Source organism: Chelonia mydas, chromosome 4 (assembly GCF_015237465.2).
Source record: "Chelonia mydas isolate rCheMyd1 chromosome 4, rCheMyd1.pri.v2, whole genome shotgun sequence".
Taxonomy (NCBI): domain Eukaryota; kingdom Metazoa; phylum Chordata; order Testudines; family Cheloniidae; genus Chelonia; species Chelonia mydas.
In genome coordinates, this window is record NC_057852.1 from 138,507,437 (window position 1) to 138,534,929 (window position 27,493).

Here is a 27,493-nt window from a genome sequence, read left to right on the forward strand (position 1 = left end):
CCCCAATTCCAGCCACCGGTGTAGCTGCACCATTGCAAACCTTAGCGCAGAGAATCATAGAATCATAGAATATCAGGGTTGGAAGGGACGTCAGGAGGTCATCTAGTCCAACCCCCTGCTCAAAGCAGGACCAACCCCAACTAAATCATCCCAGCCAGGGCTTTGTCAAGCCTGACCTTAAAAACTTCTAAGGAAGGAGATTCCACCACCTCCCTAAGTAACGCATTCCAGTGTTTCACCACCCTCCGAGTGAAAAAGTTTTTCCTAATATCCAAGGTAAGCCATGATTTGCAGTGGTGCAGCTACATAGGTTCATAGATTCCAAGGCCAGACAGGAGTATTGTGATCATCTAGTCTGACATCCTGCATAACAGCCCAGAGAACTTTTCCACCATAATTCCTGGGGCAGATCTTTTAGAAACACATATGTCATAAATATAAAGGGAAGGGTAAATCCCTTTAAAATCCCTCCTGGCCAGAGGAAAAATCCTCTCACCTGTAAAGGGTTAAGAAGCTAAAGGTAACCTCGCTGGCACCTGACCAAAATGACCAATGAGGAGACAAGATACTTTCAAAAGCTGGGAGGAGGGAGAGAAACAAAGGGTCTGTGTCTGTCTATATGCTGCTTTTGCCGGGGATAGACCAGGAATGGAGTCTTAGAACTTTTAGTAAGTAATCTAGCTATGTATGTGTTAGATTATGATTTCTTTAAATGGCTGAGAAAAGAACTGTGCTGAATAGAATGACTATTCCTGTCTGTGTGTCTTTTTTGTAACTTAAGGTTTTGCCTAGAAGGATTCTCTATGTTTTGAATCTAATTACCCTGTAAGGTATCTACCATCCTGATTTTACAGAGGTGATTCCTTTACTTCTATTTCTATTAAAAGTCTTCTTGTAAGAAAACTGAATGCTTTTTCATTGTTCTCAGATCCAAGGGTTTGGGTCTGTGGTCACCTATGCAAATTGGTGAGGATTTTTACCAAACCTTTCCCAGGAAGTGGGGTGCAAGGGTTGGGAGGATTCTGGGGGGAAAGACTTGTCCAAACTACGTTTCCCAGTAAACCCAGTTAGAGTTTGGTGGTGGCAGTGGATATTCCAAGGAAAAAGGATAAAATTAATTTGTACCTTGGGGAAGTTTTAACCTAAGCTGGTAAAAGTAAGCTTAGGAGGTTTTCATGCAGGTCCCCACATCTGTACCCTAGAGTTCAGAGTGGGGGAGGAACCTTGACAACATCCAATCTTCATTTAAAATTTGTCACTGATAGAAAATCCACCACAGCCCTTGGTAGGTTGTTCCAATGGATGATTACCCTACCTGTTAAAACATTTACTCTGTTAAAAGTTTGTCTAGTGTCAACTTCCAGCCATTGGCTCGTGCCAGACCTTTCTCTGCTAGATTGAAGAGGCCACCAGCAAATATTTGTTCTCCAGGTAGGTATTTATAGACTCCTGGGGACTGAAACCTCCCTTTTGTTATATGGTGTGTACAACTAATCACAATGCGGCTCTGATCCCTGACTGGGACCTCTAGATGCCACTGCTACATGAATAAATAATAATGCACCAGTGGCCATGCCAGTGGTGTTTGGAGTCACCGGATGCCTGAGAAGAGAATCTACCCACTCCTGAGTCCCTGTCCAGTGCGCTATCCCCTAAGCTACACTGCAATCAGACAGTAGCATGCAGCCACCACAGAGCATCAGCAGGGTTTGCACCCAGTACCATCTGCACCAGAACACAGATATTGCCAACCGAGTTTAAAGAGCAGCTCCAACCCACAGGAGGCTGTTATCCTCTATAGGGACCAGCCAGTAGAGGGCGACGTGACACACACCGTACATGCAAAATACAACGGCACTTGCATAGCACATTTCCTCTTGAAAGTGCTGCTCAGACATTGACTAGTTCGTACTGATTGGGCAATTTCCCTACAAACTGGCAGTGGGACCCACCTCTATGCTTGCGTGAGAATACCAGGCTCCAGGCCCAGCTGGGGACAGTCTCCCTCCTGACCCCAAAGTGGAGTCAAAGCAAACACTTCCTGCACTTGATGGTAAGAACATGTTTTACGGTGCCTGGCCTCTGAATGTTTAAGCACTGGATATTCGAGGCGGCTGTAAGATGTAAATGGGAAAAGCAGACTGCACAAATGGCTTGGTTTTGTACTGGGAGCTGATTCATGGCAAAGACCGAGAGATGCTGGTTTCACGCCCCATTGCTTACCTGTCTGCATCAGAGCTTGATACAGATCAGAGCCCAAAGACCATCACACATGATGCTTGAAGCAGAAGCTCAATTCCCCCAGACCTCAGGGGCAATTTTGGTTTGGCCTGATAGATAAGAGGTAGCTGCTAGGCTGGGATCTGTAGTTTACCCAGCAGCCCCCTTCCATGACTACATAGTCTGGCCAGCATTTGGGGAGACCCCGGGCGGTGACACAAGCCAGCACAGGCTGTTAGTCATTTTGGGAGCCAGAGAGCCAGGATCTGGTGGTGTCCAGCAGCCTCAACAGAGAATCCCCTTTCTATTCATCCGCTGCCAATCCCGCTCTTGCTCTACCAGGCAGGACGTTTCAGGGCTCGGATCCAACCTTCTCAGTCGAGGAGTGTTTCGACGGGGGCCTTTCACACAGCCAGGGGCTGACTGCGTCATTCAGAGCCGGATCAAACTTTCCCCCAAGCCCGAGGCTGGTCTGGGCCGATATTACAAACCCAACCCCAGGCTAACGGGGGCCACTCCAATGGCTGCGCTCCCGGTGACGTGCAGAGTACAGGGCTACGCGGGTGGTGACGCGCGGCCGTGAAGGCAGGCCGTGTCCACGCTTGTCCCTGTGGTGTGTAGCCACGTGTGGCAGTGAAAGGCTCCAGCGGGGGAAGGCGGGTGGACGCTATGCTGCTAAAAATACCAGTGTGGACATGGAGGCCTGGGCAGGACGTGTAGAGAGATACCCGGAAGATATCTTAGGATTCAGGCCCAGCACCCTCGGAGCCTAAGCCGGGCCGTAGCGTCTCCACTGCTCTCGATCCCCGTGCTAGCTGGGTAGACGTACCTAAAGGTGCAGTAATATACCAGCCTACCAGGAGTCAGCGCCGGACTGCGCAGCAGGAGCCCTGGGTTCGAATCCTGGTTCTGCTGTGTGACCTGGGGCCAGTTGCCTCCCCCTCTATGCCTTTGCTACCCTTAGTCGTGTGACCTCTTTGGGCAGGGACTCTCTCTCCCAGACCCCGATCTGGGTAGCACAAATAGGAAGTATCCAGCTGACGACAGAGACGCAGAGCAGGTCCGAGCGCATGGAGCGCTGTGGGTTCTGCGCTAGGCCCGGTGCAGCCAGCCCGGCCCGCCTTGCCTGGCTCCTAACAGGAGCTTACACGGTATGTTTCCGTTCTGTCGACAGGTAATGAGTAGAGCTGACTGCAGGGCCCATTAGCTGGAGTTAAACCAACAAACGCAACCCCGGTGGGGCAGGGTCTCCAAACGGCTTTGCAGAGCGGCCTTTTATGGACAGCACGCAGATCCCCTCCTCTAATACACTACCCTGATGAAATCGTCTTATTGCAATGACCGGCCTGGGTTAACCCTCTCTTCTGAGCACCTGAGCGCCGGCAATCAGTACAGCCCCCCCCAGATCCCTACTTGGATTTTATTTTTAACTCCCGATTGGAGACAGAGGAGCCTGCCGGAGGTTAACAAAGTTCAGCCCGTTTGCGGTCTGGCAGCCGGCCAGCAGCTAATCTCCTAGGCCCACCAGCTCGCAGGGCTGAGCTGACCCGGGTGTCAAACACAAAGGCAGGCTGTTAGGGTGTCCCCTAAGGGGGACCCAGGCACTTCATAACTCCAGCCTTCAATTAGCCACGACAGCGAGTTAAAGACCAAGGAAATAATATAAAAACAAGCATCACAAAAGGGTTTAAGCAGTGGAACATTTGGTAATTAACTTTTACAGACATAAACACACAGACACAGCCCTGGAACTCCAAATGGCAGCATGGGAGACTCAGGCCATCCATTTGCCCGCTCTGCGCTTCAGTTTCCCCATCGATTACATGGCGGGGATAACATTTCCTGCCCCTGCCAGGGCAGGCAAGCCGTTACGCAATTTCATGTGTGAAGGCCCCGATCCTGCGACTGGATCCGTAGAGCAGCCCCTGGAATGGAGCCCCATGGCTGCCCCTTCATTTTGTGCTCGTGCCATGAAGGGCTACTCGTCTTCTCTGAATCACTGCAGCAGCTAGAGGCGCCAACTGAGAGCCAGGCCCCATTGTGCCGGGCGCTGTACAGACACAAAGCCCACAACAGCGCCTGCCCCAAAGAACTTGCCATGGAAATAGATGAGCGGGACTAGATTTGGGAGGGGAAACCGAGGCACGGCGAGAGGGGAATGTGACATGCCCAGGGCCATGCAGCAGCTCAGCACTGAGCTGGGAATTGAACCCAAGGGTCATCTATCCATTAGCCCGCATTGCCACTCTCCATGAACACGTGGACGGCGTGTTGCAGAGCTGTACCCATGTTCTGCACAGGGCATGCCATTGGCGGGGCAGGGCTGCCCAGGGAGGCAAAAGGGGCCATTGGCCTTGGGCCCGCAAACCGAACGGTCGCCTCTCCCCGAAATTCGGCTCAGTGGCCCCTGTCATGACGCGGGGTTTCCAGGCCGAACCCGAGTGACGCCGGGCCCCCTAGAGAGAGAGAGCAGTTCAGTTTTGTGAACCATTTCCAGGAGCAGCCTGGAATGGCTTCTACCCCGGTGACAAAGCCCCTGGCTCCTCACCCCAGCTTGGGCTCTGCCAGGGTTTACAGAGCATCACCTAGGCCAAGCTTCTCCGACGTAACCTTGCCCTAGATCCGCTCTCGTGGCCTCCTCCCCAGCCACGCTGCCGCTGCTGGCAGCTGTGCATTCAGAGGGGTTGTACTAGACAATCTCCACTCCCACCTCCAACCCGGTCCCTGTCTCCTCTCCGTCTCCACACGCTGTCTCTGTGCAATTCACACACGTCAGCAGCCTTGCCCGTAGCCTCACGGGAGTGAGCAATGAGGGGGCAGAAGGGGCATCAAATATCAGATGCATTTTGTGTGCGTCGGGGGCAGGATGGGGGAAGGAACAATAACCCCACTGGGCTGTGCACTTCGGACAATAAAACACACCGGGAACCAGAAGGTTTCATAGCATTTCATTTGTAACCACAGTGAAATCTGCAGTATTGCATCTAAGGCATAACAGGTGATACATACACATTCTGGCTCCCTCCCTTCCAGCCCACATTGAACAGGTGACCCAGGAGAGGCTCCGCATGACTCTGGACTTCTTGTCTGTTTTGGTGATGGGACGGGATGCAGCAAAAATACAAAGTGCAGTAGGCGGACAGACAGCTCCTTTGTGCTGCGACATGAAATTAACGTTCATTTGATCTTTCTTCTGTCATGATTTAGGGCCCCGTTTTGTCCAATTAAGTCCGTGGGAGCAGCAAACTCTTCTGAGAGTAAAATCTGGCCCTGTGGTTTGAACTAGGGAAAGTGGAGGGTATTATATGGGGATGAAATTGAAGCAATGCCCTCCAAATGTTTTTGTTCCATGTAATGGTTTATTTAGGGAATCTGAAATCAGTACCCTTTATTAATGTTCTTTTCCCTCCATTGAACAGCCACCCTGGTTTGTTATGGTAGGGTTGCTCGGAAGTGCTGGGAAAAACACAGTGGTTTCTTAATGCAAGACGGCTTGTGAGAGTTTGAGCTGTAAATGTGGGTTTGCTCTAGTAGGGTTACTTGTCAGTGCCGGGTGCACAGAGTGGTTGTTGGTTTGGGTTGCTAATAAGCATCTGGCTGCATGCATTGGTTTGTTATAGCAGGATGGTTTATCCTTGCTGGGTTGCTGGCACTGAGGTTTTCTTTCTGAGAGGGTTGGAGGTTATATAGCAGTGTGCTGGGATAAGGAGTTTCATGGACTCTGCAAGCAGATGCAAGAAGAAAAGGGAGGTGGAATTTTCTGCCTGATTCCCAACTGCAGCCTTGATGGTGCCTCTTTGCAATGAGTGCAGAGTAAGGAGATCCTGCGGCCAGCAGAAAGTACAGCACATAATACATTGACACAGGCTGGGTATGGAGGAAGGAATAAATGAGACACCCACATAGACACAGGTGCATCTGCAAAACGTACGGAGCCAACAGATGTGAAAAGGACAGGAAATACTGGGTGCAAATAACACAGGGAGTTGTCCATACACTTCTCTTTCTTAGCCCAATCTTCTTAATGGAGAAAGGCTGGACTCTAATTTAACCCAACTTTGACTAAAACGCAGCAGTCTAATGTCTACAAACAAACAGGGCTGCAGTTTCTGACCTGAAATGCCTGTCAGTGGGGCTGGGGGCTGTTTGCGGAGCTGAATGGCAACCATGTAACTGCAGCTGGCATTGGCCACTGCTGGAAGACAGGGCACTGGACTAGATGGACCGTTAGTCTGACTCAGTCTGGCCGTTCTTATGGTTAGGAAGAAACCCCCCCCCCCCCCCATCAGCAGGCTATTCCATCACTGACTTTGACAGAGTTTCTTGCACCTTTTTCTAAGCAGTTGAGGTTGGCCACTGTTGGAGACGTGATATTGGGATAGATGGAACCTTGATCTGAGCCAGCCTGGTGATTTCTTTTCAGAGCTGTCTATGGTCTTCAGGGCAGGGCCTGTTGCCCCTTGTGATTGCAAAGACTGGCATGTTCTGGTGCTAATCGCAATAATTAATAACAATGTATAAGGGATTTAGGGCTTGTTTCGTCTCCTCTCAATCCAGCAAAGCACTTAATTATGCGCTTCTTCGGGGCTTCCATTTAAACACATGCTTAAGCACCGTGCTGGATGAGGATTACAGGGTCGCTAAGGGTCACCTTTCATTATGGCTTGCTCTCACTGTGTACTTTGCATGGAGGGTTCAGGTACTGAGTGAAGCCGACCTACTGGACCAAACTCAACCCACTGGAGTCAATGCGAAAGCTTCCATTTACTTTTTATTATTAGGGGGAGGGATAGCTCAGTGGTTTGAGCATTGGCCTGCTAAACCCAGCGTTGTGAGTTCAATCCTTGAGGGGGCCATTTAGGAATCTGGGGCAAAAACTGGGGATTGGTCCTGCTTTGAGCAGGGAGTTGGCCTAGATGACCTCCTGAGGTCCCTTCCAACCCTGATATTCTATGATTTCAATGGGGCTAGGATTGAGCCCACAGACAATGAAAATAGTGGAATAACCTTATTGGAAAGAGACATGGGTCTTCACCTTTCACGTCCTTATTTTGGAAAGTGCTCACTTACTAGGGTAATGGACACAGAACAACAACCTGAAAAGACCAGATCCATCTAGTCTAGGATACTGCCTCCAAGAGTGGCCAAGGCTAGAAGCTTTAGAAAAAGATATAAAACCCTTTTCATCCACCTAGCTATACCAGGGGGGAAATTAGTTTCTGATCCCAGCTAGTGATCAGCTTACGTCCTGAAGTATGAGGATGGGCAACGAGAGGAAATGCAAATGCTGTTCTCATACAGAGAAATATGCATGTTCAAATATTGCAATCCTTACTCGGGCACAACTGCCACTTACTTAAATGGGAATTTGGACTGAGTAGGAGCCATAGAATTTGGCCTCCAATCCTTTAAAAAAGAGAGAGAGAAAAGAAAAAAACATATTAGGCTATTTCCCTCAATAATATCATGTGGCAGTGAGTTCCACAGGTCAGATAGTGAGTGTGTCTTAAATTATTGCCTTTTATTCCCAAATCCTGATTTAGAAGTTGAGGGGCATTAAACTGATTGTAATGTTGTATATTTCACTAGTGTTGCCATAATGTGATTTAACATTGCAGTTTGAGTGACACGTACATGTTTCTTCGGGGGAAGGGAGGGAATGGGAAACTAACATTGCACTGTCTGGCTCATGTGCTTATTCCTTCGGTATGTATTCACTCTGATTCCATTTAGCATGTTTGCAATGATACACTGTGAGGAGGAGGGTAGCTGTCTTGGAGGGGATGCAGATGGAAATGAAGAGTGCTATGGAAAGAAATCCTTGTAGCCCTTCTGAAAGCAAAACCCTCACTGAAGAGCGAGGGAGGTTTGCTCCAGTAATTACAATCAAATCCTGCCTTGCATTTGGTTGCTCTAGATTCTAATTCTATTCCTCTTCACAGTTTGATCCTGCAGTCCCTGTGTAGGCAAAGATCACACCCATTGACCTCAGCAGGAGCAATAGGTGCATTGTAACTCGCTTTAGGCTACACAGTGCTTTATATACCAGCTAATTCATCTACATTGCACAGAGGGCAAAACTAAGGCAGAGAGACTTATGCAAGGCCACCGAGAAAGGTATGACTGGAACTCAAGAGCACTTGGCTTGTCGGCCACTAAGCAGATCACTAGCCCACATTTCCTTTGCTAAGGACTGCATGATCAGTCATCTACACTGTCTCCGCAAAGCCTCGCAGAGTCTAACCAAGCCATACCAAACAAGGCCGTTTCTCAGTGGTGCGCTGATATTCAAGCTTTACAGAATGCAGCATATAAAATAAGGGTAAAATAACAAATATTCCAAACTGGTATCAGTTACATGCTGCTTCTGAAACATTATTGTGCATACTGCATCGTTGCAAAGTTATAGCTGCTTTTTGGCAACAGTCTAGCATCCAAGAGCATGTGTTTCTTTTCCTTCTCTGCACTGCCACGCAGGCCGATGTGGAGTGGTCACTGATGTCAAACGGTGCCGTGCAGTATCCCAGGATGTACTAGACTCTCTGGCCCTCACCGGTGCCGGTTCAGCTGAAAGGTTTGACCAGTTTCATAGCAGCGTAGTTCTAAGGAAGGGAAGGAAACGAGAGGGGGGAAAAGAACAGACATAAAGCAAATACAATATAATGGCACATATATGTTAAAATGTTCTTCCTTCACATTGCTGCATGGCCCCAGCTTCATGGCAGGAACTGGTATAGAACTCACATCCTCAGGCTGCTAAAAGACAGGTCTATTACATGTGAGCTAAAAGGGACTCGCCTCTGGTTAGCAGCAGTACAGGGCTTATGATACACAGGCAAGTGGTTCCGATTTCATCCAGTAGAGAGCAGAGGTGTCCGTCGTACTCACTAGCCACTAAACCATTGTAGTTACTCTCCAATTCTGTTTTCTCCTTCCATCTTATTTTTAAGATATCCAAAGTCGCACCTCTTCCCACACAAGCGTGTGCAGGGTGCTGCTGCCTGTCTCCTCCCATCAGCCCCGGCCTCAAACAGCCCCACCACCATCCTCCTTGCTGCAACTGAGTTTTAAATCCTCCACTGACTTGCTCCAATCGCTCTGTCTCTTTCTATTCCCACTGGCCCCTTAGCATCTGCTCCCTCTCTGTGCTCTTGTCCAGTCTCACTGCCAGGGATGCAAGAACTTCTTCTCTGCAGATCCTACCCTCTAGAACAGACTCCTTGTATTGCTCTGACCTCAGCTTCCCCTCTCTCACTTCCTTGTGTGTCCCTCTTAGTGCATTTCCCCTCTGTTATTGGCCTCATGGTGCAATGTGGCATTCCCCCCAACGCACACCCCCATATGATATCATACCCTTACTGTTTTCTGTGATTTCGAGCACCTTCTGAGAACCCTTGCAATTTTGTATACTGCAAAGTGTCTTGCGATACAGGTTGCACGGAAGGCACTATACAATAAAGCCAGGGCATGTCACGTTCTACTGTCGGCAGAATGCCCCCTTGAGAAAGGAGATGATAGTAACATGCCAGTTAAAGGCTGGTTATCAAGACCATAATAGAAACATGTTAATAGGCGTGTTTATATCATTTGGAAAGAGCTATATTTAAACTAGCTTTGATTCACACACACGCCCCCCCCCCCCAGCCAAATTGGAAGTTTCTTCTAAACACACTGAATCTAATTGGTACAAGATGTTCTGTCTTAGAATCATAGAATCATAGGACAGGAAGGGACCTCGAGAGGGCATCTAGTCCAGTCCCCTGCACTCATGGCAGGACTAAGCATCATCTAGACCATCCCTGACAGATGTTTGTCCAACCTGCTCTGAAAAACCTCCAATGATGGCGATTCCACAACCTCCCTAGGCAATTTAGTGTTTAACCACCCAGACAGTTAGGATGTTTTTCCTACTGTCCAGCCTAACCCACCCTTGCTGCAACTGAAGCCCCTTGCTGCTGGTCCTATCCTCAGAGGTTAAGGAGAACAATTTTTCTCCATCCTCCTTGTAACAACCTTTTATTTACTTGAAAACTGTTATCATGTCCACCTCAGTCTTCTCTTCTCCAGACTAAACAAACCCAATTTTTTCAATCTTCCCTCATAGGTCATGTTTTTTAGATCTTCCATCGTTTTTGTTGCTCTCCTGTGGGCTTTCTCCAATTTGTCCACATCTTTCCTGAAATATGGTGCCCAGAACTGGACACAATACTCCAGGTGAGGCCTTATTGACGTGGTATAGAGCGGAAGAATTACTTCTCATGTCTTGCTTACAACACTCCTGCTCTGCAAGGAGTCACTCTGTTGTTTTTAAAAAACAAAAACTAAAAGCAAGTTACAAGCAAGCTCTTTTGAAAAGCACAAGTAAAGTTTGACTAAAGGCATCATGATAAATTACAGTGCCTAGCGGATTAGGAGGCTGTTTGCCAATTGAGCGTCGCTAATAATGCCATAAATCAGGCGAGCAAAACTGGGGCTGCTTACCAAAAGTCATTAGAAAAGCCTCCAGTGGAATAGAACTTTCTAATTAATTACACACCATTTGTCTTTCCGAGTCTATCCTCCAGAACAGTATTATTTTTATGATTTGACTGGTTCCCCTTTGGAGGGGAGCAGGTTTCCTGTCCAGCTTTGAATTTCTATTAACGAAGTGCTGAAAGCCAACTAGGATTATCAATCAGTGCAGAAAGCAAGCTGTAATTAGAATGAATGGCAATGGAAGCAAAGCTGAGCTTGCATAGCACAAATAGAGCTTGAAAGGGGAGTAAACAGCTGTGTGAAAAAGAGAGCAGAATCCAGCTGGAATGAGCGTTACATTTTTGTATTTTGGTGGCCGCTAAAATCTTTACAATAAGCACTTTATCAGGTAGATAACTTTACCGGGGTATTCCCTACATTTCATAGATTCAGAAGGCCAGAAGGGACTGTTATGAGCCTCTAGTCTGACCTTCTGCCTAACAAAGACTAGAGAATTTCATCCAGTGACAGGCATAGTGGAAGGCAATATCTTTCCTTATTCAGTCAAGCTCAAATGGAAAGCCCATTTAGGTCGAAGGGGGTCTTTCCATTGACTTCAGTGCACACTGGATCAGGCCCCAGGTGAGTGGTATTGAGCCTGACAGCTGGTGGTGGAACTAGAGCATATCTTTTAGAAAGACATCCAAGCTCAATTTAGAGAGTTCAAGAGATGATGAATTTACCACAGCTCTTGGTACGTTTTTCCAGTAGTTAATTACACTTGCTGTTAAACACACCATCTTATTTCCCATTTGAATGTTTCTAACTTCAGCTTCCAGCCACTGGATTTTCTTATGTTTTAGCCTGCTGATTAAAGATGCCCTGATGACAGATAAGGTAGAGGGTATATAGAAGGATAGGAATTTTCCAGGGAACATCACCATCAGAGTCCTTATGTGCAAAGGTAATGGTAAAGATATAAGTGGCAACCACTGTATGACTAAAGTTAGTTCAGGCTGTCAAGTAATCCGGCTGTGTGGAACAGTCTCCACTCGATTCAGGAACCTCAGACTACCAGCTTTTCAATATTTTGTTTCCATTTTTGCAAAACCTGACAAATTTTAGAGACAATCCACCAAACCTTGCAGTTTTCTGCTCAAAACCAGGATGTTTTTTGAGTGGAAATGGCTTCATCGTCAATTGAAAAAGGTCAATTTCCAATCATCTGCCAAAGTTCAACATTTCTGTAGCAAAACCCAGAAAACTGGGATTTTGGTACATTTCCGTGGGAAAATGTGGTATATGGCAAAAAATTAATGAAAAAAAGCAATGGACTCACAAAACAGCATGGAATGAAAGTGCAAATAGGGTTTTCTTTTTTTAAATATTGCCCAAAAATATTTGCTGTTTGCACAAAACCCCAGTGGGAGGAAGGACATTCTTGTGAGTAAATTTTGAGATTAGGCCTGAGGAAATCTTTGTTCTATTCCCAGATCTATCAGAGACTTGTTTTGTGACTTTGGAAAAGTCACTTAGCCCCTGAATTGGCTAAACGTGCTTAAATCCACCCCTAAGTCCTTAGGTGCTCTGCTCATCTGGGGCCTTCTCAATTCTCCCCTCTGTAAAATGGGTGAAATACCTCCCCAAGCTCACAGTTCAGTTGTGGAGCTTAATTCACTGACATTTCTAAAATGAGCTGAGGACTTACCCAATTAAATTGACTGTAAAGCTCCCCTTGACTTACGTGGGGGTGCAGAATCAAACTGTGAGAGCCACGGATGGCAGGAACTATGCCAGGGAAAATTACTACTGTAGAAAGCCCATGGCTTAGACCTTTGGATTGGCCATTTGCTCTTGGAATGTCTGATGACACTGGCTGCCAGAAACTGGCATTATTACATTGGGCATGGGAATCAATCCATGAGTCAGCTGGCTTGTTTTTGTTTCCTGATGGGTTCCTTTCTGCCGGAAATTCAAGGGCTCTTCAAGCTGTCACGGGATAAGAGGGAAGGTCTTCTCAAGGATTGGTAACTGGTTAAATGATAGGAAACAAAGGCTAGGAATAAAAAGTCAGTTTTCAGAATGGAGAGAGGTAAATAGTGGTGTCCCCCAGGGGTCTGGAGGGACATTCAACATATTCATAAATGATCTGTAAAAAGGGGTAAACGGTGAGGTGGCAAAATGTGCAGATGATACAAAACTACTCAAGATAGCTAAGTCCCAGGCAGACTGCGAAGAGCTATAAAAGGATCTCTCAAAACTGGGTGACTGGGCAACAAGATGGCAGATGAAATTCAATGTTGATAAATGCAAAGTAATGCACATTGGAAAATAGCATCCCAACTATACATATAAAATGATGGGGTCTAAATAAGTTGTTACCACTCAAGAAAGAGATCTTGGAGTCATTGTGGATAGTTCTCTGAAAACATCCACTCAGTGTGCAGGTCTATAAAATCATGACTGGTGTGGAGAAAGTAAATAAGGAAGTGTTATTTACTCCTTTTCATAACACAAGAACTAGGGGCCACGAAATGAAATTAATAGGCAGCAGGTTTAAAACAAACAAAAGGAAGTATTTTTTCACACAACACGCAGTCAACCTTTGGAATTCCTTGCCAGAGGATGTTGTGAAGGCCAAAGCTATAACAGGGTTCAAAAAAGAACTAGATACATTCATGGAGGATAGGTCCATCAATGGCTACTAGCCAGGATGGGAAGGGACGGTGTCTCTACCCTCCATTTGTCAGAAGCTGGGAATGGGCAACAGGATGGATCACTTGATGATTACCTGTTCTGTTTATTCCCTTTGGGGCACCTGGCATTAGAGCCACTGTCGGAAGACAGGATACTGGGCTAGATGGACCTTTGGTCTGACCCAGTATGGCCGTTCTTATGTTCTTATATTATGTTCTATTCAGAGTAAGCCTTAGCTCCTCCAGTGTCAAGTCTCACAGAGTCTCTGGTGGAGATGCACCCCAGGTAAGGACATGGAAGCAGATTCCACACACTTCAAGATCTGGGACCTTTGACAACATTGTCCTGGCTAATACAAAGTGAGGAGGGCTCTCTAGCTCTGTACTCATAGTCCCATCTATGGAAAGACAATTCCTCCTTGGATAACATCCTGTGACACTAAATAACCTGGGCAAGTTTAGTGATGAGCACATGGTAGGAGGGCTTAGGGGGGAAAAAAGAACCAAGAAAGCTGTGGATCACCCTGATGAACCGCTGAGGAAATATACACGTTTCAGTGACCCAGCACAAAGGACCTCCAGCAAAAGAAACGTCCTTTATTTGAGAAATGAACATACCACCAGAAGACGCTTCTACCCACGGTACGGATAGCCGAGTCCACAAGTGTGCACCTCAGCTACAAGAACAATGCTTGCTTGCAAAAAGTAAGTGTGTGGGGCTTCGGGGCCCATGACGCAAAGCATCGTGCAAGATGCTTGATGTCTCTCTACAACAAAGTCAGGGAGAAGAAAACTGAGCAAAGCAGCACAGATAAGATGTTGCATGGGATTACCTTTGCTGAAGAGACAAGACTGAATGAAGCTGTGACTCCAGTCTTTAAACTAGCAGAACCTCCCACGGTTCTATAGAGCTAGGCTAGAACAGCTGTGGGTGGCTGGCTAGGAGCATTCACAGCACTGAACTAAAATCCTGCATCCTTTCACATATTCCAGGTGTCCAAGCACACAAAAGACATGATGTGCTCCATGCCTTCAACCAGAATATTGGACACACCCTCCGAAAAGCATGTGAGGAAGACTCTGACAACAGCAAAAATTATTCGAAGGGATATGTTTCAAATGAAACACAGTTTACTGGATCATTTGACCCAGGATGCCAAGCAAGATCTGTGTCTGAGTCACTATCGGCACTGATGTCCATGATATTGGATGGTCCAAACATTAAAACTCAGAACAAATTTCCATTCATCCAACTACACTTAGGTTGGCACACTTGTTGCTGTACAACAGCAATATCCATCGCCGTGAAGTACCACAACACAGCTTGAGAAAGATCTTTACCAATCAACATTGGTTTGACATTTCATGCACAGACACGAAAAAATGAGTGAGTGGATACCATCTTTCAACGTGGATTGTCCAACTCCTAAGACAGTGTCGGCCATCTGTCCCAACGTGGCAAACAGTGCATGCCAACACTTTGATGATGAGAAATGTTGTCTGTCTTCTAAAGATTTGTGCTGGTCCATTCACTACTGTGGATGACATAGACCACAATCCCAGCTCCACCACAGCCTCAGACTCCTTCCACAGAACTGGGATATCATTTTTTCAGCATCCCAGTACTCAAGTAGAGGGAGTTGTCTGGGAGATTTCCAGCCCAGACCATGAGACTGCAGCATCAGTGATGGAGACTATCATCACTTCCTGAGTCTTACACAATTGTCCCTCCCTTGATCTTGAAGAAAACCAGTGCTGCCATCCTGGCAGCAAAGGTTGAAATCAAGACTGATTGCCAGCTGATTACCCAAGCCCTGCAAGAAGAATGCAGGTGGCTTGAACAAGTAAGACAAGCAGCGAGCCTGGATACCTTCAATAGAGATCAAGACATTTCCTGGGCAGTTTACTTCGCCAGTAGACAGCCAGTGCCAGATTTCACCCCAACCATTACTGAGTTTCTGCTCTTTCCAGGTGACTCCAAGTCTGTGGCAATGGTTCAGCATGCCAGGAGGTGATCAAGAGGGCTGTACACCACCTAAACCCATGCCAAGTGCCCCTGACTGCTGTGAATCAGCCCTCTACCAAACAGACACAGTTGACCTGGCCTGCTGGGTACGGAGAGGACAAATCCGTCATTATGCTGGGTGGTTTTCATCTGGAAATGGCAAGTCTGAAGCTGATTGGAGATTGGCTAGAGGACAGTGGATGGACGGAAGCCCTTGTTCAGGCCAAAGTGGCCTCCCCAGCAATGGCTGATCCTTCTAGAAAGTGTCTCATATTGCATGAAGTAGGCATGCCCACCAAGTAACGGCCAGCAATCTGTACATCTTGGTCCCAAATGCAGACACAGAAGATCTCAGGGAAGGTGAGGCCTCCGTGGGGTATGATAAATGGTGTTGTCAGGTGCACAGCTGGCTCTCAGCTTGGTTGCTAGGCAACCCAGCAAGCTCCACTGGCCCAAAGAACCGTCTCCAAGTGGCCGTGCTTCCTCACTGGGCAGGGGAGCCAGCAGCCAGCCGTGTGGGCCTTGCGGCGGCACCGGGGCTGCTCAATACGTCCTACGCCCGCAGCTGTGTTTGCTCTGCTCCTGGTTCCAGTCCACGTTCCAGCCCTGCTCCCACCTGGTTCCAGTCCTTGTCCCAGCCCCGCTCCCACCTGGTTCCAGTCCTTGTTCCCGCCCTGCTCCGGCCTGCCTCTAGCCCTTCCTCCAATCCTCACACCAGCCGGGACTCCTGTCCGCTCCAGTCTAGTCCTTGCCTCCTTGCCCTGCTCCTGATTCTGACTCCGGTTCTGACCTTTGGCTTGGCTCCTCGACCCTGACTCCAGCTTCACCCTCGGCCTGCTGCCTGACTCCTGGATCTACGCTCACCATTACTCTGAACTGCCACCGCAACCACCATGCAAGATCCTGCTCTACCGACTAGGTAGGCTGCCCGTGCCCCAGCAGCTTGGAGTGTGAGCAGCCCAAAAGGACCAGACATAGGGAAGGTGCAGGCATAACAATGTGGTGGTCCCTCCTGGAATGACCCCGCGGGAGCCAAACTCCCCCTTACAGAGTCAGTCAGGGCCTTCCAGGAACTGCAGACCAAGGTTGCTGCACTTTGGGATGAGAATGCAGTCTGGCGGGCCCAGGCTGTGACGAGACAATGACACAGGAATGCCACCCTCCAAGCCCCGGCGGTGGCTACAGCCCCCGACCTTCACGCATACTGTCCGCAAGCTCATGGTCCCCCAGGTTTAATGGGGACTGTGGCAGGTTCCAGGAGTTCTTGAATCAGTGTCGCCTGCAAGTGTTGAGGTAACCCCTTCTCAGAAAAGAGTGCAGACTTAGTTAAACTGGACACCAAAGACATTGCAGACTCTGTGAGGGAGGTTGAGACTTTGTCTCTGTGAGAGAGATTGAGAAGATCGGGCAGCAGCAGTTCCACATTTGTAACAGAGACAAGACAAAATCAAGCCATTAACAGAGCCTATCAAGCAAAATAAACTCCCTTTATTCAGCAGACCTCCTGCAAGGGAGATCTCCAAGACCAAATTGCAGGTCTCATGGGGAATGGGATGTTTCAATATACTGACGACTGTGAAAGACTTTCTTGTTTCTTAATTCATTTTAGGCTGCATGTTTATGTAAACTTTTATATAAACTGCCTTTTTGACACACAGCGATATCCAGTAATGCACAGATCAATCTGATATAGCATTATTAGCAAAGAGAAATGTCACTTTCTGTTCGTGAAGAGAAACTTGTAAACTTATTGTGTTATTTTTCTACATAATTAATATTTTAGTAAAGACACTGGTGACATGCTACAGAGCATGTTAATTCTCAATATTTTTGTGCAAGCTCAAGCCCTCGCAATCCATTGCATTAGTTTTTAGGACACCTAATACAATAGGAAGACAAATGTACAGAAATAAAAACCACTGGGAACCATAAATAATCAGTAACAGAAAAACGTCAATAGAAAAATTGCATTCAGAATTGTAAATGGCTGCCGCAGAGGGAAAGACTACAGAGGAGACAGGAGTTCCCTGTGCAGAGAAACCCACAGGGAGCGGAAGAGTGATTGGCTCAGCAGAGGAAAGAGAAGCTAGGATGCTCTAGGGAGAAGCCAGAGGCCTGCAAACCAAAGGGAGGTCGTGTTAAACCCAAGCTGTGGGGAAGCCGCTTGGGGGCTTGGAGTTAGGAAGTGAGCCAGGGAAACAGCAGCATATCAGAAGAAGCAGCCCTAACTGCTTAATAGACGGTCCCTGAGCTGGAACCCAGAGTAGAGGGTAGACCTGAGTTCCCCTAACAGCCCTGAGGAAGGGGCGTACAAGCCCAACAGAAGGAATATTTAGCCTAGGATATGACTGAAGACTGACCCCAAAGGACGGGCCAAGGAATAAACCATAAGGAGGTCAAAAGCTCTTTTGTGTTGGGACATTTAGTGAACATTCAAACTGGACTTTTTTGTGAACCCGGAAGGGGACTGAACTGTTTGGGACTTGGCTGGACGGCTGAGCCTTGGAAGACCTGGTGAGAGGCAGACAGCCTGCAGGAGGCACCAGGGACAGGGGCCCCTGGCAGCATCGCACCCTGACACAAGGGGGAGCCAGGGGTAGTGAGGACACTACCTTCGAGCACCACCATTCAGGAAAGAGATGGACAAACTGGAGGGAGTCCAGAGAAGAGCAACAGAAACGATCAAAGGTCTAGAAAACCTGACCTCTGAGGGAAGGTTAAAACTGGGCCTGTGTAGTCTTGAGAAAAGACGACTGAAGCGGGGGGGGCCTGAGAGTCTTCAGATGGGCCAGAGAAGTTACAAAGCAACCGGGGATCAGCTGTTCTCCACGGCCACTGAAGGGAGGACAAGAAGTCACGGGCTTCATCTGCCAAAAGGAAGATGTAGGTTAGATATTAGGGAAAACTTTCTAACTCTAAGGGAGGCTGTGGAATCCCCATCATTGGAGGTTTTTAAGAACAGGTTGGACAAACAGCTGTCAGGGATGGTCCAGGTTTATTTGATGCTGCCTCAGCACCAGAAGATTGGCTAGACGACCTCCCAAGGTCCCTTCCAGTCCGACATTTCTATGAGTCTATAAAAATCCTTAAGCTCTCTGCTGCTCTGGGACCTTTAGCTCTCCGTGTCTCAGTTTTCAGCTTTTATCTCACACCCTTTGTCTGTATAGATCATGGCTCTTTTGCATAATGCAACTTCCCCAGGTTTCCCCTCCCATTTACCTGGAACACCCTCCTCCATCCTTCCATTACCAATATGGGAAGGAAAGGCAGTCACAACCCACTGACACCTGCTCATGACTCCCAAACTGAGAACATATGAGTGTAAGCTCTTCAGGGACTGTCTCTTACTATCTGTACATGCCACGCCTAGCACACTGGGGCCCTGCTGTTGGCTGAAGCCTCTATGGACTACTGTAATCCAAATAATAATAATAACGGCTTGTCCTTTAATGTATGCACTCTGAATTGTAACAGTGACTCTTGCCAAAGATCTGTATGTTACGGGTATCTAGAGTGACCAGACATCCCAACATTATCAGGACCTTCCCAGCATTAGGGGCTTTGTCTTATATATGCAACTGTGCCCCGCCCCTGAAAGAAAGTGTCCCGATTTTTCACACTTGCTATCTGATCACCCTAGGGGTAACCCCAATACAGAAACAATCCCCACTGTTCTAGCTTTAGTACCAAAGGTTGATATTTAAGAGAAAGGAACTAAATCTCCAAATGGGATAGACAACCCGGTGACCCAAAAATCTGGGGGAAGCCATTTTAAATAAATAAAAACAGAAACATTCCATGAAACAATCTAGCTTTCACGAAAGATGACTAAGCCTGTCCAAAGTAAAATGAAATACAACAACAACTTGCTAGGAACAGTCAGAGAAAAACACAAGCAATAATGAATGTAAATTAATATTTAGAGCTAAAGGATTTTTGTTTCTCTCCACTTAGTTTTAGTACCATAATATCGTAACAAATCCCAAACCACTGGAAACGTAAAGGAGACAGTAGGGATAGAACGGAGATCCTCCTCCTCAGAAAGAAGAGGCCCTGCTACTTGAGCTAAGTAAAATTGCTTGCAGTATAGGGCATAGGAAACACAACTGACCATTTCTGATTCTGTCCAGCAGAGGATGGTGCTTCGCACTTGTCTGATTATGTCTTTTTAAATAATAGTTAGCATGTAACTGATCCTTTCTCAGATGAGGCAAGTATTATTGTCCTCTAGTAAAGATGGGGAACCGGAGATAAAGAGATGTGTCTAGAGCTGAAAGCCAGGGACTCCAGAGCTGAAATCTTTGTCCCTCATATCTTTGTCCACAAGCACAATCTATTGTGTGTGATCTCAAATGGTTTGAAAGAGATTACAGTGCTTAGGAGACATTGAACACTTTGCTTTATGGCTGCACACGAAGCAATCTGTAAATGCAGCCTCTCTCTTGGATAAAGTTATAAATTACCCCAAAAGAGTGCGTGTTGGCGGGGGGTTATAGATGTACACGGCACAGAATTTGTTAAGTGCTGGAAAGAAAGAGGTCGGTCATTTTTCTATCAGCCTGGGGAGGGGAGGAATGGGATCCAAAACACAGCATGAATTATTTCAGTGTTTTAAAAACAGGAGGATTTGAAACCCATCCCCAGGCCAAGCTGGAAGGCTGGAGGTTTGGTTATTTATTTATTTTGTTTTGCAAATGGAATTGAACACAAGGCAGAAAAAGCCACTGTGCTGATTAATGAGGTGGGATCCTTTCCCCTCTGTTCCATACATTATATCAGCGGAACACTCCTTCCAAGCCCTGATAATGAGAGATTGGGCTGCTTGGATCCCTGTAAACTATCCTGCATCTTTAACCAATTACATTTGAACATACTTTCACTCCTGCTCAATGGAGGGGGGTGGGGAAAAGCTGCCTTTCTCTTACAAGTCAGCAGCAGTACTTTCCATCCCTGGATGGCCTTCCACTTGGGGATCTCAAAGCACTTTGGAAATCAATGAAACCTCACCGCCTACCCCGCGAGGCTGGGATTAGTATAATCGCCATCCCCATTCTACACATTGGGGAAACTGAGGCACAGAAAAGGTATATGACTTGACACACAGCAGAATCCAGACAGACAGACCCTGGAAACCCCCACCATCCCCATCCCTGGGGCAGTTCATTGGCGCTAGCAATGGAGACAGGGCTAGCGCAGGCCGACCATGACGAGGTGTGGCTGAGAAAACAAGGACATGCCCACGCTAGGGCTATGGGCGGAGTTGTGCCGATGGCAGGGCAGTGGTGGGAGATAGGTAAGTAAAATGCTAGCGTAGCCACGGCATGGGGGTTGGTTCTAATAGCTGCCTGGGGGGCCTGGCAGTGTTTCTCCAGCCCCTGCTGACATCGTACCGGGAAGGCGTAGATGAAAATCCCGATGAAGAGCAGCAGGATGAAGACCACGACGGCGATGAGAAAGACCCACTTGAAGCGCCGCCACAGGATGTACTTCATGGTTTTGTAGGGGGAGGTGAACCACAGGAAGGAGGTTTCCGGGCGCCTGCAACCAGGACCGTCAGGGTTAGCTGTGAGCTCGCTGCACGGGATGGCCCCCTCAGCCTTTAGCTGAGCACGACAGGCATCTCTAAGGGGGACTGCGCCCAGTCGGACGCGCCGCGGAATGTGCCGGCTGAACCCCCACCCAGCGATCCTGGGTGCGTTCAGGCAGAACATGCCAGCTGAGCCCCCACTAGATATGCACTGACCAGATGTCCCCATGGTACCATCTGAACCCTCTTGGATACCATGGGTACATCCTGGCACTACATCCCATCTGAGCCCCCTTGGATGCCATGAGTACATCTGGGCAATACGTGCCCTCTGAGCCCCCTTAGAGACCACGGGGTACAGGCGGGCAGTACGTGCCCTCTGAGCCCCCTGAGATACCATGGGGTACAGGCGGGCAGTTCGTGCCCTCTGAGCCCCCTTAGAGACCACGGGGTACAGGCGGGCAGTACGTGCCATCTGAGCCCCCTGAGATACAGGCGGGCAGTACGTGCCCTCTGAGCCCCCTGAGATACCATGGGGTACAGGCGGGCAGTACGTGCCATCTGAACACACACACACACACAGATGGTAACGAGCTATAATGCCCCACTATAAGTGTTTGCTGGATTGGGCCTCTGTAGATTGTGACCTCTTGTCACAAGGGCCTGTCTTTTCAACTTGCTTCTAAAGTGTCCCGGGTCCCTATGGTTGAGTTAGAATCAACAAGCTCTTACTTGGGGTCCTCCAGCTTCGGGTTCATGTTTGGCTCGTCGCGGCCCATCCCCGCCGGCTTTTCTTCCTGCTCCTGCTCTGTCACAATCTCCAAGGTCATTTCCAACTTACCCTGCATGGGAAAAGAGGCAGGAAATAGAGTAATTGGCTCTGTGGAGCGAAACACTGAATTGGGAAAGGAAAATTGTTTCAGGGCTTCGGCCAATGGCTAACTCTTAGGGATCAGGGTGATTATCCCACATCTGCTACTGCTGGATTTGGGTACTGGCCACAGGACGCTGGACTAGATGGACCATGGGTCTGATCCAGTCTGGCAATCGTTGTGTTCCTCTGTTTCAAATTAGAACTCTCTGTGCTAGGAGGCTGAGCTCGATTCAACCATATTTTTTTACGCCAAGAACATATCCCTTCCGTCGATTCTTCCATGAAAGTGCTAGCGAATAAGTGTACAGGCTGCAATGTCTGAGGAAACAACCAATATTGAGCCACTAATGGAGAATATTTGCAAAAAGTGAATTTTCAATATGTAACCACGCGCATTCACTGGGGTCTAAGTACTCATCCAGTCAGGGAACAGACACGTGCTGTACCACGTGACCTCAATGACCAATCAGAACAATTCAGTTTTCCAACTATCAAACTCTCATTCAGGGACCATCGTTTTGATCTGTTTCTATGGTGCCTAGCACAATGGGGCCCTGGTCAATGACTGAGGCTCTTAGGGCGCACAAATGAATAATCATGAGAAATTTGAGAATACAAAACAAGGCAAAGTTCACTACAACAAATGATTTGTTCTGAATTATTTGCCCAGTGCTATGACAAAAGCTGGAAAACCCTTAACAGAGGAAGGATGGACCAGGGGTTAGGGCACTAGCCTAGACCCAAGGTCAATTCCCTTTCCTGCCACAGATTTTCTTTGTGACCTTGGGCAAGTCAGTTAGCCTCTCTGAGCCTCAGTTCCCCACCTGTACAACAGAGATAAAAGCAAAGATGAGGTCAAGTGAGCCAAAGGGACTTACTGCTATGGTCTTCTTCTCTTCTGCCTCCACAACACAGGGCCACCAGCCCTTGACAGCTTTCTGCTCAAAGAGCGACACAAATCGATCAGAGGACAAGGTCTCATCCAGGATGTTTAAGGAGCACTTCTCAGCCGTCTTGGCGGGTGTTGGCATCCGGTTGAGGTCCATCTGAACAGAACCTGCAACGTTGAGAATTTACAGGTTGAGCATAAATCACATCTCCCAGGATCTGGAGGAAGATTGGGGTTCGGGACAGGCTGCGGGTTCCCTGATCCCATGGCCCCAGCCATAAACGTTAACACGTGGCATAACGGGCACCGAAATCAGGACTGGATTTCCCTATGAGCTCAGCTCCCATTGTGATACCATCCGGCAGCTTTTCTCAGGAACTTAGTGCCCAACGTGCGGAGTGCTGGCCCCAAATGGTCGAGGACCAACTTATTTAAGACCTTGTCTCTCCCTGTGCCCTAGTGCCACTGGGGCAGTCAGGGGGCATCTGGTTTGTATAAGAGCAAGGGGCAGCCGGCAATATTCTCCATTCTCAGGGTCTGGCTACACTGCAATGTAAGCTCAGGGGAAGTGGGGCTCGAGTGGAATCCTGGGCTTGAACATCCACATTGTATTTTAACGCTGTGTTAAGACCTTTCTAACCCTTGCTCGAACCTAGGCTTGGGCGTCCACACTGCAGCACTCAGACCCGAGTCAAAGTCACCATATCCCAAAGTCCCTAGCAACCCCTGCCGAAATGTGGCCACTGTAGCCCTAGGACCATGGTGCACTGGGGGAAAACTTTACTGCCTGCCCTACACATAACCAGGAAGCAGCTTGCTTTGCAAAAGGTTTGATGGATTCGCTCGCCCTTGCAAACCCAGGTGGCTCTCTGATAGTGTGCTTGGAGATCAGAGATCAGAAGAGAAGGGGTTAACGCTGGCCTGAGCTGCTGCTTTTTGCAAAGGGGAGGTAGCTTCCCTTCTCAGCGGAGTGGATTGCAGACTGTTGGGACAGAGAGGCCTGAGGAAGTTGTCCCATGGAATCGTGGGATACTTCTGGCTCTCTCCTGGGACCCAAGTCAAAAAGGGCTGTGTATACACTGCAATAAGCCTTGGACCCTGGGTCCTGACTTAACTCACTCTTGGACCTTCCAGCCATGCAGGGCCCTGGGACCCTGGCTCCAAGCCCTGGGTGAGCACCAGTGCAGTGTAGACGCAAGGGGTGTGAGGCTTGAGCCCAAGCTTATGCTACAGCATAGACATATCCTGAGCTTTGGAAGTCACTTCCTCTTGGTCTGACATAATTCAGGGTATGCTGCAAGCCATGCTGGCTTGCTTGAGCTCGGAGAGACTGGCAGGCTTCCAGCGGGAGCGTGAAGAACTAGGGACTATGGGAAGAATGAGATCTCCCTTTGTAGAGAGCTTTGAGTTCTATGGATGAGATATAACAGGTACTATCACTCAATAGACATAATCAGCTGCCTCGTTTATATGTGCATCTACACTGCGTATAATTCATTGCTTACAGCGCTCTGTTAGATGCCTGACAAAAGGGCCTCCCAATTTTGGTTCTCACTTTGCCAACGTTCAGCAGCCTGAAATGCGGATTTCACGTTGTCCAGTCTCTCAAGTTAAGCAGAGGTTTTCTACAGGGAGGTTAGTACAGCGTCCAGATAAGGAACCACCTAAGGAAATCCCAGAATTAATTACTCCAGTGTGGTGGTAGGGCCGATGTGCGGCTGGAGGCACAGAAGAGAGGTAACGCTTTGGTCCTGACCATTTGTGGACAATAAAGACCCCACAGCAATATTTTCAGGGGGCAGTCTGTTAGCCCATATGTCCTGCTTCCCACCCCGTTGGGTATTTACATTCTGCCTGCCCCACCCCTTCCACCTCTGCAATTTCAATTGGATACAATTTGCCTCCTCACTTCCCGTCCCAAACTGTTTTGTCAAAAATTCACTAGTTGTGAAGGATCTTGTTTTCTCCCTACGTTGCCTGGACTAGCCATCTTCTAAATCTTACCGCTCCATGGTCCCAGCTAGCCTGATGGGGGCTGGGAACTTCGAATGCACCTAAGTGACTTAGGAGTAGGGGATTTCTCCTTCTAAGTCACTTAGGAAATCTCACCCCTGGATCTTGCTAGTGCATTTACAGCTTGAGCATAGATCACATTTCACAGGATCTGGGGGGCGATTGGGGTCCAGGACCGGCTGGAGGTCCCCTGACCCAACCATTAAGAACTGCAAGAGGAACATCACCTAGGTCTGATCGCCCACCGCCACTGCTCCAACACCGTACTAGCCTGGGAGAAAAGCGGAGTATCTAAAGTTAGACAGCAAAATGCGTCGCAGACACTTCCATGCTGATGCAAAGAGGGATTTAGACAGATAAATGCTGATCCAGGCACCTCCTTTGCCTCAGCCGGCGTTTAGGTGACTCCCAGTGGTATTCGGGTGCTCGACTTAGGCAGCCATATTTGAAAGTGGGGCCCAGCCTTGCTCTTTGCGTGTTCAGAGCCAGAGGTGACGAACGCAGAAGAGCTGCCCGGGGGAGTCAATGAGAGACAAGGTGGAGGAGGTAACATCTTTCATTGGAACAGCTTCTCTCCCTCTCACTAACAGTGGGGCCCATAAAGATATCACCGCGCTCACCTTGTCTCTCTAGTACCCTGCACCCAACATGGCTACAGCTACCCTGCAAACAGGAAGAGTAAATGAGATCTCCAAAGTCACCCCTTGGCATGTCCTTGGCAGCTGTTCTGACCAGTCACCGGTGACACTCTGTTGTGCTGCCTGCCGCAGTCTGCAGAGAGGCAAAAGCTGCTCTCAGAGACGGGTGGTCATTCGCCTCAGGGTGACGTGCAAAGCTGGACCTTAAGCCACTGTGTCACGTGTCCCCCCAAACCGTGGCTGGGTTAGACTAAGCCCCTCACAAGAGGGTCCTGAGATCCTCTATGTCCCTGGGGTGGTGTGTGCATACCGATGGCCCTCAAAGATATCATCTGTCTCCCCACTGCATCGTTAGCTGGACACAGAAACTTTTACCATGATCTATCCCGGTGTATTGTGATAATAATGCAAATCTTTAGACCCACGTAAAAAAAAAAGTGGCAGATTACATTATTTTTCTGGCAACTGGTAAATCCATTAAAAAAAACGGCCAGGCTGGTCAAATACTGGCCAGGTGGTGACCCTACTTTGGCCCCTTTTCCCAGTGCTTCTTCCCCACCAGTTCTTTCCCAACGGCCCTTTCTGCCCAACAGTTATTCCCAGAATTCTGTGGCCTGTCCAGGCTGGGCCCCATATCCACCCCACTGCCTGTCAGTGAAGACACAAGGGGAAGCTGTCTCCAGCCTAGAGTCATGGCCAAGGCTAACTTCTCATGCTTGCTCTGGAGTCTGGGCTGCATTGTGCCTCCCCCAGGCAGTCACGCCTGCTCGTATGGTCAAATTCACTGTGCCAGGCACTCCCGTGCTAAGAGCCAGGCCATTGCTCCAAGGCCGACCAGCCGCCATCCCTGGGGAGGCGCTGGAGACACTGACAATGATACCGCTCATGTCACAGGGCCGTTCCCCCCAAGTGAGTCCAAAGTGCTTTGTGGGTGTAATCGAAAGCCGCCCTGAAGTCAGTGGGAGTCTCAGTGGGAGTCTTTCCAATAGTGGCAGGCAGGGGGGAAGAATGGATGAGAGCCTGGGAGGCTGAGTTCATTGCTGGCGGGGTATGGGGATTGGGGGAGAGCTCCTGCAGCGGGAGACCAACATCACTTTAAGAAATTTTGAAGTATTGGCAATACTAATTGTCCCTCTCTCACACACAAACAACTCAGAGGGGGGAGTCAGGGGAGTGCAAAAATCAAAAACCAGACCAAAATCATAGTGTGTACACGTTTAATCTTCGGCTTTTTGGATTTGTCTTGTGGTGTTTGAACCATGGTGGCTGGCCAAAAGCTGCTTCAGGGAGACTCCATCCCTTTAACATGCAGTGGAGGCTACAAGTCCCAGTGGGTGCAGGGTATGATGGGACTGGTGGCAACTGAGGGTCGGGGGGCAGAGTACCCGGGCTGCGGTGAATGGGGAAGGTGGTTCCCCCACAGGGCTCAAGCCTGCCTCTCTTACCCAGCTACAGCATCCACAGGGTGGGGCTCACAAGCCCCTTCTCCCTGGGCCAGTGGGCGGCTGCCCTTTTTCACCTGGCTCATTTGTGCAGGTGCCTGCGGAATGTGAGACTTGGGGGGGCAAATACAATTGCTGGGCTGGAGGAGGGTCAGATGCGGGGGCTCCAAATTAATTATTTACATTGTTGGGGGTTGGGCTCGGCTCCATCAGGCACGAGCGAGAGCAGGACCAAAAATCTCCTAGTTAGGATTGGGTGTTCCTGTCACAAAACAACACATCCCTCCATCTGCAGTGTGTGGAGACACACATGCCCCCAGCAGAAAAGCCAAGCACAGTCCCCCAAAGGCTCACAAATCATGAGTCAACTCCAAAAATTATGAGATAAAAAATTATAAAAAAATTTAATATGGACTTTTTTGGTCGGTCTTTTTTCTTTTTTGATCCCGCCCCACCATGCATGTGTAATTCAGTGTTGCCAGCTCTTCCAAATTTGAGTGAGATGATTTTGGCCCATATGTTCTTTTCTCCCCCAGCTACTAACACTGTTCTCCATCAACTAGGTTATTTGAACTGCTTAACCCTTTACAGGTAAGGCGATTCAGTACTGCCAAGGAGGGATTTTATGCTACCCTTCCCTCTATATTTATGACAAGAGGCAACCAATCTCAGAGGGGTTTTGTTCCTCCAGACAGAACAGAAAAATTCAGGAGACGACTGGAGATTCTCACTGTT

At 48.4% G+C, this 27,493-nt stretch overlaps 1 protein-coding gene across 8 annotated transcripts in view; it reads right to left on the reverse strand.

The window, feature by feature from the left end:
- Positions 1-5,152: 5,152 nt before the first annotated feature.
- The window catches only part of DYSF (dysferlin), a 300,238-nt gene continuing 277,897 nt past the window's right edge, over positions 5,153-27,493 (reverse strand). For all 8 annotated transcript variants that reach the window (XM_043544959.1, XM_043544960.1, XM_043544958.1 and 5 more), the window contains 4 exons: positions 22,655-22,833; positions 21,635-21,744; positions 20,766-20,913; positions 5,153-8,822 (listed from right to left, as the gene is read on the reverse strand). In XM_043544959.1, the coding sequence (XP_043400894.1) occupies positions 8,784-8,822; positions 20,766-20,913; positions 21,635-21,744; positions 22,655-22,833 (476 nt within the window). In that variant the 3' untranslated portion in view covers positions 5,153-8,783. The remainder of the gene's footprint in view (positions 8,823-20,765; positions 20,914-21,634; positions 21,745-22,654; positions 22,834-27,493) is intronic.